This window comes from Aulonocara stuartgranti (assembly GCF_965226115.1).
Source record: "Aulonocara stuartgranti genome assembly, chromosome: 1".
Classification (NCBI taxonomy): Eukaryota; Metazoa; Chordata; class Actinopteri; order Cichliformes; family Cichlidae; genus Aulonocara; species Aulonocara stuartgranti.
The window spans coordinates 36,049,462-36,062,223 of NC_138939.1; the positions used below are offsets into that span (position 1 = coordinate 36,049,462).

Consider the following 12,762-nt stretch of genomic DNA (forward strand, 5'->3'; position numbering starts at 1 on the left):
AGGTGAATAGTACCATATAACTTTGTTGTTTGCAAAACTTGTGCATATTTTTAAAAAATGTACAATTTCTATTTGTATTTTAAGTTATGAAAATGATTCCTTAAACATGCTTGTGGTTTCTACAGTCAAAAATATCACTTTCTACTCGTATTTTAAATTTTGTCTGAATTTAGATAAATTGTGCTGATACAGTTTGTCAAAATGAGTAAATAACAGATTGGCAAGATAAACAGTTTTTAAAGGTGAAATATAGAGGCCAAATCAAAAGTAGTCAACAACGGCCAATTACACCCTGGACCCCAGAGGGTTAAAGGCTATAAGCAAAGTTGTCACCAAGTACTGTTTATATTTATGTGTATTTCTGCAGCTTTTTTAAGTATTAACTTGGTGCGTTTGGGTGAAATAATGGTAATATGAGGGACCGAGCCATATGGTCACAAAGAATAGCCACTTGTTTCTATGCTACCAAAGTTCCCCGGCTTTCATTCAAAATGTGTTTATGGTCAGCACCTGCACATTAAACTACTTAAACAGTCAGTGCTGTTCTCCATGCCTGTCTGACATGTTATTAGCACAAACACTTTAAAGGTGATCATTTAGGACTTCAGCATTAATACAGACAGCAATGTAGTTAGCAATAAAACAGTTTTATTGGGAATTCACTTAAAAAACAAACATCTGTCTCCTATTTTAAGAAGCATCAATATCTGATGAGAAGACTTTTTTTCAACAGGAGAAGAATATCTCTAACAAGTTGATTTGTTCACATTTTCACATCTTAATTTTTAAGTGAAATGTGCGTTTTGAGTTTATACACTATGTATATAAGGCAACGGTTTCCTTTTGCAGTATTTTTGTGCGGTGTGTTTTTCTATGTCTTAACAGAAGGGGAGCAAAGGTGTCTTTTCACATGGTCTTACTGAGGTGATGCGAATTGAAGCATGCATTGCGTGTGGGGGGTGTGCTGGAAAAGCTTGAAAAGGGACCTTGAAAGTGCTTAAAAAGTGCTTGAATTTGACCCTGAAAAAGGCGTATGAACCCTGCCTTTCACACTCACTTTAAATTTTATGCAGGAAGACAACTGAGACAAGTACAATGAAATTACATCAGCCCGTCACAAGATACTTCTGTCCAATCACAAAGAAGAAAGTTGCCCTAATGGTTCCTTATTAATGTAAGGTCATGTTTTCTCAAATATTGTGTTTCCTCTTTTATTATTTAGTTTTGTGTTTTGTACTTCAGGGTTAGAAACAAATTGGAACGTAACAGCTCCTAAACCCCATCAGGCTCTCTGTTGTTCAAATCAGCTTCATCTCCAGTTACTTTATATTGCAAAGACCCTACACTGGGGCTGGGCCATATCATACCGTTCATGGTAATACCGGTATAATATTGGGCAACACTAAGAAAATGAAATAACGCGATAGAATATGGGTAAAACACGCATGCGCAGTGCCTTTGTTTTCATACGCACATGGCGGAAAAAGCATTTCGCCGACGGAGAATGAGAAGGGCGAAAGCGGAATGTTGAATGAAACGGATGAATCAGAATTGGTTTGTAAAAATGCTGCAACTTCAGTGGTGTGGCACTGGTTTAGCATTCGTCTGTCAGATATACAACAAAGCACTATTTTTGGTAGAGCATGCTAGCGGGCTGTTGTTATTACCGTGTTGTTTGGAAAATACGGCACACTTAAAATCAATCCTTTGATTTTTCTGAAAGTCGACAGTGCCCCTTATAATCCCGTGTGCCTTATGTATGAATTCTCGTTGTGCTTACTGACCTTGAAACGATTTTATGTGGTACATGGCGCTTGAAAATCTGTCAAATGTTTTAGTACGACTTTGCTAAGCTACGAAGCCGCACCGCTTGATGGATTGTGGGAGCACTAAGGCTATCGTAGGCAGGAGCCTCGCGGAGTGATACGTACTGTGCTTCAACATAATATTACTGTATTGTGTGTGTAACCTCTTTTGAGTTTTGTGGATATTATACATAGTTATGCTGAGGATGTCGGCCAGTTTCCACTGGAAATGCCTTTTGGTTAAACTGTCAGCAAGGAATTTGCACTGTTACATTTTATATAACTTTAATGCACATAAACAGCTGCTTGTTTAAGTGAAAATACGTAGATTTTTCTTTTTGTGATTTGTTTTTGTTTTTTTTCTCACTAATAAATTTGTGGAGTCGTAAAGTATTTTGTCTAGTGTCAATTATATCGTCAGTTATATCGTTATCGAAAATTTTCAAATGTATATGGCTGTTTTAGTTTTATGTATTATGTGTTTTACTTATTTATTTTGCTGTATTCTGTTATTCTATTGTTTTAACTTATTTTCTGTACAGCACTTTGTTCCTGTGCTGGGTATTTTAAAGTGCTTTATAAATAAAATTGGATTGGTATATCGTGATAAATATTTTTGGTCATATCGCCCTGCTCTACCCTACACTAACACAGAACAAAACCAACCATCAACCGACCTCCCATGAGCAAACACCTGGTAACAATGGGAAGCAAATCTTCATTTCAACAGGAAGAAACCTCCAGCAGAATCATGCTGAAGGAGGGGCAGCTAGCTGCAAGCAGAAAGTTAATATTTAATTTTCTCATGTTTCGTTTTGTGTCCAATTCATAAGCTGAAGTTTATCTTGGAAAACTTTGGTGATAAACCGGGAACAGGAAATGGTAGTGGTGGGGGCCTGAGGAGTCATGACTGCCTTCATTTGCACATTTGATTCCACAATCACTCTATCAGGGTTAATAACGTAATTGCTGACTTAAACTGTGATGCCTCTTCTTCTCTCTGCTGTTCCTGTTTAGATGGTGCAGATCGCACATCAACAATATGAGCTGAGGACCTGAGTGAGAGCAGCAGGACGGCGCAGGTTTGGGGAGCTCTCTCACAATCACCTTGAGGTCACCAGCCCTTTCGTTCCCTCTCCCTGTAGCCAATGGTAGAGCTCAACCAAAGGACCGGGCGGGATCCAAGATACACTAGAGAGCTGACCATCAAACCGCTCACACAAGCTATCACACTGGCACCGTCCAACGGGCTGGAAAAACACGCTTCCTGCTCGGGCAGCACACTCACAGTCACCTGTATGTGAGTGAGGAGAATGGAAAGCACCGAACGCGGCCTGGAAAGTGTGTGCAAACTTTCCCCCTTGTTCCCACCCCCCACCCTGCCCTTCCCATGGAGAGGCCAGAAGCAGTCCAGTTAGCCTCAGCAGAAGAGAGATGCTGGGCTTTGGATCAGGGCTCAGTGAGACTCTCTCTTGCCCACATTGTCTGGTCCCTGCACATTGACCACAGTTTGTGGCATCTTTCAGATCATAACAGTACCTCAGACCCAAAACATGATGAGATGAGCAGAGCCACAGGGATGCAAAAAGGAAGCTTGGGATTTCCCAGACTGGTTTCAGCAGGATCACCGTGTCCAGGACGGTTTCTTGGAGAGCTCAAAAAGGCCGCTTGCTCAGTACTGGGTGGCAACAAACCTTTTTCTTTCTATTGTATGTATTTAATGTTTACATTATGATGCTACTTTCAGAGGGTACAGAGACATTTATGAATTTCAGGTATGATTTACATAATATATTCTGTAGAGCCTTGGCTTTCTACGAGCTTTACTTCCGACGAGTAGCCATCACATTAGTTTACAACCAACATACTTATTTTTATTTTAGCAGCCAACAACAAAGATATGTTGGCCTGAATATTAATGGAGAGAAAACGAGATGGGAACTTGAAAGAGATGGAGGTAGCACGGAGAGGGATACGAGGAAGAAGGGGGATGTGGAGAGAGACACAGAAAGTAGTAGAAGAAAGAACCAAGCTGAAGTGATATTAGAAAGGGAAGAGGATGTTTAAAGGAGAGAGACATCAGAGGCAGGACCTTTGATTAGCTGGAGACGACGGAAGAAGATGATGTCACGTCTGATCGTGCCCTTAGTCTGTTCGTGCAAGTGAGTGTAGCAGGAAGTGGATTTGGCACCATCAGTTCATCCACAGCATGTACTGTATAAATGTATGTTTTTATACATATAAATATATATATTGGGAGATTAATAAGTCAGTGGGATCTGTCTGCATGTTCAGATACTGGGAGTTAGTTATTTTTCTAAAGCAGGGGAATATGCTTAAGCTGCATGTTAAAACTAAAGGAAGATTGTGAAATTTAGAGTGGAGAAGGTGTCGGAAGCAATGGGAGGCGGATTTAGTTTCCACTCAGATCTTTTTTTTCTTTTCTTTTTTCCTTTTCATGAGAGGATTGCAACATTGGAGAAATGAAACACTGTCAATCCATGAAGGGAAGTTTTCCCTGAGATCTCATTAGTGCTTACCTCCACCTGCTGGCCAGTTGCAGTCATGGCGGGACAGATGCTGAAGTCCAGGGAGACGCAGGCACTAAAGATGCCAGCAGAACAATAAAAACTCATCGGTGAACATTTGGGCAAATATCAAAGCTGGTTGGTTGCTTGTGTATCTTGGCTTTCTGTCAGTTCTGTCAGTGCAGGCCTCCATCATATGAAAATATTTTTGTTTTTATTCTAATCTCATGGTTATTCTGTGTCTTAATATTTATCCTTAGTTGTTTTGTGCCTGGACTCTAGACTTTATAGGATTAGGTTTATATTGAAATAAGCTGGTTAGGTTAACTCCTTTCCGTGCTGCTTTCAACCCAGCATGCGAGTCCTCAACCTGAAAGGTCAGCTTTGAGGTTTATCATTATTATTATTATTATTGTTTAGTTTATTAGTTTCTTGCAATTCTGTCATATTTCCTTTGTATCCTGCACTTGATATGATAATGTGAGACACTACAATCCAAATGTTCAAGGCTCGAGCAACGATGCTTTGCTTTGGAGTCGGATCAAACCGAGCAGACGGACACTCGTTCTCGACTGTAGCATTACAGCCTTGCTGGACAGACAGACTGATGTTGAGAAGCAAAGCACAAAAGGTGGCAACGATGAACCCAGAGACAAAAAAAAAAGCTTCTGATGCCTGTCATTGACCTGTCTAAAGGTTGGAAATACCGCCTGATCTGAAGTATCCCACACACACAGTTCAGTGGCCATACAAGACTTTGTGCATGTTTTAGTTCTTCTTTCTTTTCTTTTTTTTAAATCACTTTTCAAATGTTTCTCAAAGTTTCTTGGAAACATAATCTGTTGATTACGATGGCATTAGAATCAGAATGACCCGTTTCTGGCCAATAACAACTAGCAATTTGAAATCTTCAGACTGGTTTCTGATTTGATTAGTTTAACTAATTACTAAGGTTACTTTCCAGGCTTTTTAAAATTGTTGTCCATTGCCATTAGTTATATCGGTCACTACATAAGTAGAAATTACTGGTATGTTTGGGAGAATGGAATTTAAAAACACTCTGAGTGTGGGACTTTATAAAGACAAAAACATGCATAAATTCTGATGTGGTACCTCTCTGCAGCCCATCCTCATCCTGGCCAGCTGAACATGGCTTCAGATCTCGTGATGGCAGCTCAACACTGCAGTCTGAATCTGTGCACACACACATGATCAAGTGTGTGTGATGGTATGCATGTAGTCTGGTTGCTATGACCCTGATGGACACTTCAGATTTTACTTGGTGTGGATTAAGAGTGTGTGTTTTGCTCTTGCACCCTGAGTCATGTTTATGAACAAAGGTTCCACCAAAGCGTGAGTGGGTCACAAACCTGTTTCAGCCCCACGTGGATGCCGCACCTTTGACGTGGTCATTGTTTGTTGGTGCCCCTCGCTGACGGGCAGCATCAGGATGTCATCATATTTAGACTCTTTCAGTGTCACTGCCATATGAATCAGTACTTAAAGTAGAAACTACTATTTATTCTTTTTTCCTTTCTTTTTTTTGTTGTTGCAGAGGTGATGCTCATGTGGGTGTAATATTATTTAAAATACCATATGTATTAACATGTTATGGCTGGTGACCATAAGTACATCTCAAATATTAACATAGTTATTGTGGACTGTTTTTTGTTTGTTTGTTTTTGTTTTTCTTGCTGTTGATGAACTACGATATTATTTGTATCTGTCATGTCATGTTAAGATGTTTTGGGGTTTTTTTTGTTTTGTTTTGTTTTGTTTTTTTAATTTGAAGCCGAGATCAAGAACTGGTCCTTCAGATACACCAATCCATGGTCAATTAGAAAGTTTGTTGTTTTTAGCATAGATTGTTGTAGTGTGTGCGAGATCAGGAGGTAGATGGGTCCTTTGCGGACCCATGGCCTTGCAGGCCATGTCTTTCTTTGAGTTCTGTTTGGGAGAGCGAGGCTTCAAAGTTTCTGCGTATGCCGCTTGCAAAGGTGGCATTGCTCTACAGTTTCCTCACTGTGGATAAATCTAATGGAAAAAACCCGAGACCACATTCGACCATGTATCAGTCCAATCATCAGTGCTTTCTGGCCATTTCCTGTCTGTGGCACACAACAACAACGACGACGTACATGCACAGTAAGATGGTATACTTGGAGTGGGGTGCTACTTTTATGTGTTACATGCATTGAGTGAAAATGAGTGGCGTGTTTGTATTCGTGTTGGTGGATGTGCAGTAGTTCGGCTTGCTTTATGGCACAGAGGAGGAGGCTGTGTGAGGATTTGATGGTCATTGCTGGGGGTTTTTTGTTTTCTTTACGTGAGATGCGTTCATAATGAGAAAAGTTCTGCAGTCAGTCATGTAATCAAAGGGATTATTAAAAGGGGTTTTTTGTCAGTATTTTTATGTACTTTTATATCGCTGTGCATTTATTTTTTTCCAGAGTTATGGTTTTGAATTTAAAAAGTGCCATATTTATATGAATACTGACTGACAGCAAGTTCGTGTGATTTTTAACAAAGTTGCGCGGATTGTATTTTGAGCACAGAGCAGCATGGCAGGCCTCCACTTTCTGCTCAGCGGTGGTTTCTTGCAGCGTCTGTGGGTCAGAAATACAAGTGTGAGGACAGAGGGGCATACCTGTGAGGGATGATGGCTCTTCACGTCAAACCAAATGCTTTTCCTTCATGCATATCAGCTCTGTGGGTGTCCAGGAAGGCTTCTAGCGCTGTGCCCACTGCAGTATTAACAGCTAGATGACGCCTTGATATTCCAAAAACATTTAATGTACTTTTAAGTCAAGACACGTATGCTGTTTTTGTATCTTTTATTTCTGTCATAGATTCTGCAGTTTAGTACGTTGTTTTGTTTTTTTTTGTTTTTTTTTTGTTGTTGTTTTTTGTAAATTCAGCAGCATCCATTCTGTAACAAATTGTTACCGCTTGATTGTTTGCCTTTTACTTCATTTAGTTTTATTTTATCAAAGAGCCGATGTCCTGTATTGACTGCAGGCTTACGTATATATTTGACAAAAGAATATTGTATGTTTAATAATGAAAACAAAAACCACACGAAAAGACAAAAAAAAGAAGGAAATACAGGAAGAAAAAAAAGGAAGAAAAAAAAGGAAATGGAGAAAATTGAGGGGGGTGTAATTTATATTTTAAAACTGCATGCACAAGGCTGGGAAAGTCATATTTAGAATAACAAAGTAACAAATGGCAGTGCCTTTTTCTTTTTTTGTACTCGAGACATTTAGCCCAAATGTAAATGGTTTTATATGGACTTTAAAAACTGTAATGATACAGGATGAAACGCGCAGCAGGTGTATGAGGTCACGTTCACACTGCAGCCCTGAAATGTCAAAAGTTCACATTAAGCTCCACTTATATTCATGTACAGGTGGGTAAAAAAACAAAAACAAACAAACATTAGCTTGATTAACTTGCGAAATCATATAGTTTTATGTTGTGTCCCAAAACCCTCTTATATTTGACACTCACTGAGGACTTTTTGGTTGTTAAAAATCAGATTTTTACCTGGCTACAGCACTGATCACTGTCCATATCTGTGATATTCAGTAACGCGTGTATGTAGAACTGCAGCTGACTGCTAGTTTTAACACCACTTAATTATATCATTACTTGTTTAAAGGGACAGAGAACAATATCCATAATAACACAGTGATTTGTCTCACTGTGACTAACTATGTAAAACCAAAGACACTCTGTTCACTGTAATGGAAGAGCTTGGTGCTTCCTGCTACCTGAGGCATGAGTTCTGATGTGTTGGATCCTCACCTGGTGGTAACACGGCGTATGCTCACTCATGCAGTGATCCATCCCATAGACTACCAATATATATATATATATATAAGATGTTATTTGCTAGATTACACCTTGCAAACCCTTTGTCCTGGTCGAATTCCTCCTTTATGCATTTGGTCACATTGGGCCAGCCTACTCTCTTCTCTCCTGACATGCTCTGTTCATTTGAAACACAGCTGCAGTCTGAAGTGCTGATGCATAGACTTTGATTGGAGGAGGGAGACTGCTCCACCTGATTATTAAGTTAATGCAGCTTCCTAGATTTAAGCTGCTTTCTTAAAATAAATGTGAGGCACGCAGGGTGAACGTGAACTCGGCCGCTCGTCTTGTTTCTGTACTCTGTAGGTACTTCTTAATGCTGAATGAAGTTAAGAATTATTCTGGTCTCAACAACAACAAAAAAACGTGTGAATGGCTATGTGACAGTGAGAGAGAGAGGTTTTGTGTGTGTGTTTGTGTGAGAGAGAGTTTTAGGATACATTCAAGTATTTTTAATGTGTCTTGCTGTACTTCTGTTGCGATGTACCAGAATGCTGTGACTTGGCATGCCCTGTTATACATTAAAAAAAGAAAAGAAAAAAAAGAACAAGCTGCAAGTTGTCCAGTGTTTTTGTACAAGTGCTGGTTAATTTTAGAGGGGGGGAGAGAATCTGTCTCTTGACACAGTGTCTTCTACAGCTTCTACAGAAACACACCATCTCAGGAGTCCCAAGCTTCATCATTTTCTCTTAGTAAATCTGATCCGTTTGCTAATGTTCCAAAAAGAATGTCAGTTTTTCTGTATAAGTGCAAAGGCAGTGCAACAGTTCGCACATATGATTACTGTGACCATTACATGTTGCCAAAATGATAACCGTGACATTAAGAACAGAGTACAGCAATTCAGTATTTGCAGTATGCCATATACAAATAAACATTTGTATATGGCATACTGTATATGGTCTGTGGTGGAGGTGTGGTCTGCAGCTCGGCTGCAGAAGGGGGGGTGGCGCCGGCGAAACTGGCAAGGCAGCTGGAAGCAATTCAGTAATTATGCTCTGTGTCAGTGATGCTGGGACCTGGAGGAAGAGGGGACAGGTGGAGACGGCTGGAAAGCTGTCAGAATGAGGGAGTGAGACACTGAGAAACACACATTTTGTAAATAAAAACATGGTCATAACCACGCCAAGTGTCTGGGGTCGCACAGCTCAATGCTGTCCCGTCCAACTATGAGCACTAGGAGCTGGTTTGAAGCTCTACTGAATTTAGACCTGCGGTCAACTCCATCAGATAACTCCTCTTTACAAATGGGTAAAACATCAGTGAAAACTCAGAGACCTGCTAGTCTCCTGAAGCATGGTGCATACACACACTCTCACGCACACAAAAAGCATTAAGCAATTCAAATCACTCAACCACAAAAATTAAAACTGATTAATGAAGTTATTTTAGTAACTTAGCTATTTCTGTCCACAAAGTAACATGGGCAGCCATCTGGCCTGACTGGTTGGGGGTGAGGGGAGGAAGACGGCACAAAAGGGAGATGGGAGAGAGAAGACAACACCTAATGGCATGGTGGAGAAGAACGCTCAGTGCATCACAAGATATTCCCAAACAGGCTGAACTTAAAGCGTGTCAGGCATCCCCTGACACAGCCCTGTGCTTTATTATAAAATGAAAGTTTGTCTAATCTTAATTTAATCTGATCAGATTTCTGTAAATGAACGTTTGTGTGAATCAAACCAGTAGCTACATGTAAACGACACTTTCTTCAGTGATTCAATTTCCTGTTTGTGATTATCGTTTTTAAATGCAGTGAACAATAAACATGTTGATATGTTCATTTGATTTATTTGAAGTTAATTTTGAAGCAAATCTCAGCTTTCTTTAAAAATCTGATATGTTAAGTCATGTTTATAATTTCTATATATAAATTGCCTCTCTACTGTACCAGTAACCAAAGCTGACTACGGAGCTTGGAAAGAAGAAGAAGCTTCTTGGATGAGAGGTGAAACGTCTTCAAGCAACTTAAAGAAGTCCAGACGTTTTTCTTTCCAAGCTCCTTAGACTATGATGACCTGGATGACTGAGAACCTTCACAGACGTTAAGTTAAAAGTTTGCGTTTATGCTGTATGTGTATATGTATATGTTTGAATCTGTACTCAATGACCATAAAAACATTGTGTGTTCCATTAGTCTATTCAGCATTAAGATCCCCTCAGTTAAAAATCCGACGTACTGTTTACCAACTTGAGTTTGTCTGCATATTTCTGCACATTATCTCTCAGGCTCAGACATTTACAAACCTCTCTGGAGAACATAAAATGCTGCCTAGATTCAAGTAAATGTCACCTGAACTTTTCTCATTTGTGAACACAACTTTCACACAGTAGGTCACGAGAACTTGGTTATCATCTCGAAACAACCACCAGGGGGAGCCCAAGTTGGGATATTTTGCATCCAGCACACAGTAATGGAAAAGAGTTGTGGTGGTGCAGTGTTAGATTTACTTTCAATTTTACTTTAAGATACTTGCTTTAAAAGTATTGAAGGAAATATGATGATGACCCAGGTTGTGTCAATAAACAGCTGACTATTTTTTCATGATAACAATAACAGCAGTGTGTCCCGGCAGCAGTTTAACAGCATTAATTCTAAAATGTTATTTGAAAAATAAATAAAGAAATGAAATGGGCACTTATACTTTTTATATTCTCAGTTTCAACATTCAATATGTCATCTCGGTACTATACTCAGTTAAATGTAGGCTTGTATCAACATTACAACCAACACTTGCTCCTCTTACTTTTCCTGCAGCACAGATTACTGTCACAGCAGTCCTGCTGTTGATCTGTAGGTGTGCAGCCTGCAGGAGCCATCACCATCAAGGAGATGTTTAGGATTAAGCCTTTGAATACTGTCAGAAACTTTTTAAAGGGAATTCAATCTGAAGCCTTTAGTTCTACATCACGAAGCAGAGTCAGTGTCCAAACTGAGAGTAGAGCTGCTGAGTCATGCTCTGTCAGACACCCAGACCCCGACCAGCTCCACCTTCCCGCTGCTCTCTCTGGGCCCAGGGCCAGATTAACCCAGTAAGTGACCTCAGGGCTAAAATGAGCTCTGGGCCCCATTTTGTCTGTTTCCACTTTAGTTCAGCATTTTCTTCTTTCCCTTTCAGACCAGGGTTATATGAACTTCTCACTGCTCTTTTTATCATTTCCAACATAACTCTGTAATGGATCAGATGGCAAGATTTAATTTTTTAATGGAATAAATAAACTAGCTTCTAATTGTCCAAAGGCAAATCTATAATATACTTATAATCATTTAGTTAGTGTGTCTAACACAAGCTTGCTGTCATGTAGCAGTGCTTCACTTTTTTTACAGTAACAAATGGTCAAATTACAGAACAAGAGTTGCTCAACCTGAACGTACAACAAACTGTAAGCTGGATCTACAGCTCCCCTAAGGTTAATCGACCTTTAGACTGTATATAAAAGATAGTCATAGCCACCATGACATCACTGAGCTCGTGAGGTTCCCATATCAACACTGAGGTGAGCGGTTTTATCTTTTTGAAAATAGATATGAAGTGCAGAGTATGGATCTGACCTGGAATCTGAAGAACAATTTATGCTAGTTGGTTATCCGTACCCCAATTAGATTTTCACTCAGGATTATGTGGGGATCTACTCACTTTTGGAGCTTTAGAGGAAGTGCAGCTCCGTAGGTCATCTCCTGGTCAGCACTAAACAGTCACATCTGCAGCTGAGGAACCAGACATGTACCTCTGAGGTTAGAAGAAGCAAAGAGCCACAACAAAAGCAGTTTGTTTGCTTGACATTGACATTGTGCGTCCATGTCTGTAAGTTAAACTCTTCACCGAACACTGCAGTAACTCCACTGGAATGACCTGCAGTTCATGCAGCATTTACCTACACTGAACCTTTTAGCAAACAGTCGGTTATTTACACATGGTGCAGTTATTAGGAAGCATCACTGTACATTCAGAGTCATATTTGTGTCCACACAATGAACCGAGTTCATTCTCTTTTCTGTCTGTTTTTGGTTTCCACCAAGAAAAACAAAGACATTGAAGTTGGTATTGATATTGTTACAAATGACTATTTAATCCAGTAATTAATTAGTATCCAAGTATGACTTTTTGTTTTGGCCAAGCCTACTAAAAGCCACACCTACACAGTATGTCATGAGCAAGACTGAGTATGCCCACAACCACCACAGTTGTTGTCTTCAGTTAAACAATAGTTCTAATCAACAGTTTCTTTTCTCTTTTTTTCAGTCAGTGATACTTTACCCTATAATACCAAACCTCGTGTAGTGTTAAAGGACAGAGAAATGTGACAGCAGCTAATGAAATGTGGATGCTAGTCTGAATCTTTGGTCTTACTGCACAGGACTATGCAGCTGCAATATCCAGGACTAGACACATTTGAAGAAATGTTGCTCCAGCGGTTCCTTGGACAAATATGGTTTCTGAAATTTGACTAGTTGAAAGTATCTGTTTCTGTGTGTGGCAAAGTTAATGTAGACAAAAGACCATAGGTATCAAATGTGAATTTATAATAATATGGAAACAATATCACCCAATACT

The 12,762-nt window shown here is 39.7% G+C and overlaps 1 protein-coding gene across 4 annotated transcripts in view; it reads left to right on the plus strand.

The window, feature by feature from the left end:
* The window catches only part of samd4a (sterile alpha motif domain containing 4A), a 73,412-nt gene extending 66,128 nt beyond the window's left edge, over positions 1–7,284 (plus strand). For all 4 annotated transcript variants that reach the window (XM_082514297.1, XM_082514296.1, XM_082514298.1 and 1 more), the window contains one exon: positions 2,823–7,284. In XM_082514297.1, the coding sequence (XP_082370423.1) occupies positions 2,823–2,851 (29 nt within the window). In that variant the 3' untranslated portion in view covers positions 2,852–7,284. The remainder of the gene's footprint in view (positions 1–2,822) is intronic.
* Positions 7,285–12,762: the final 5,478 nt, after the last annotated feature.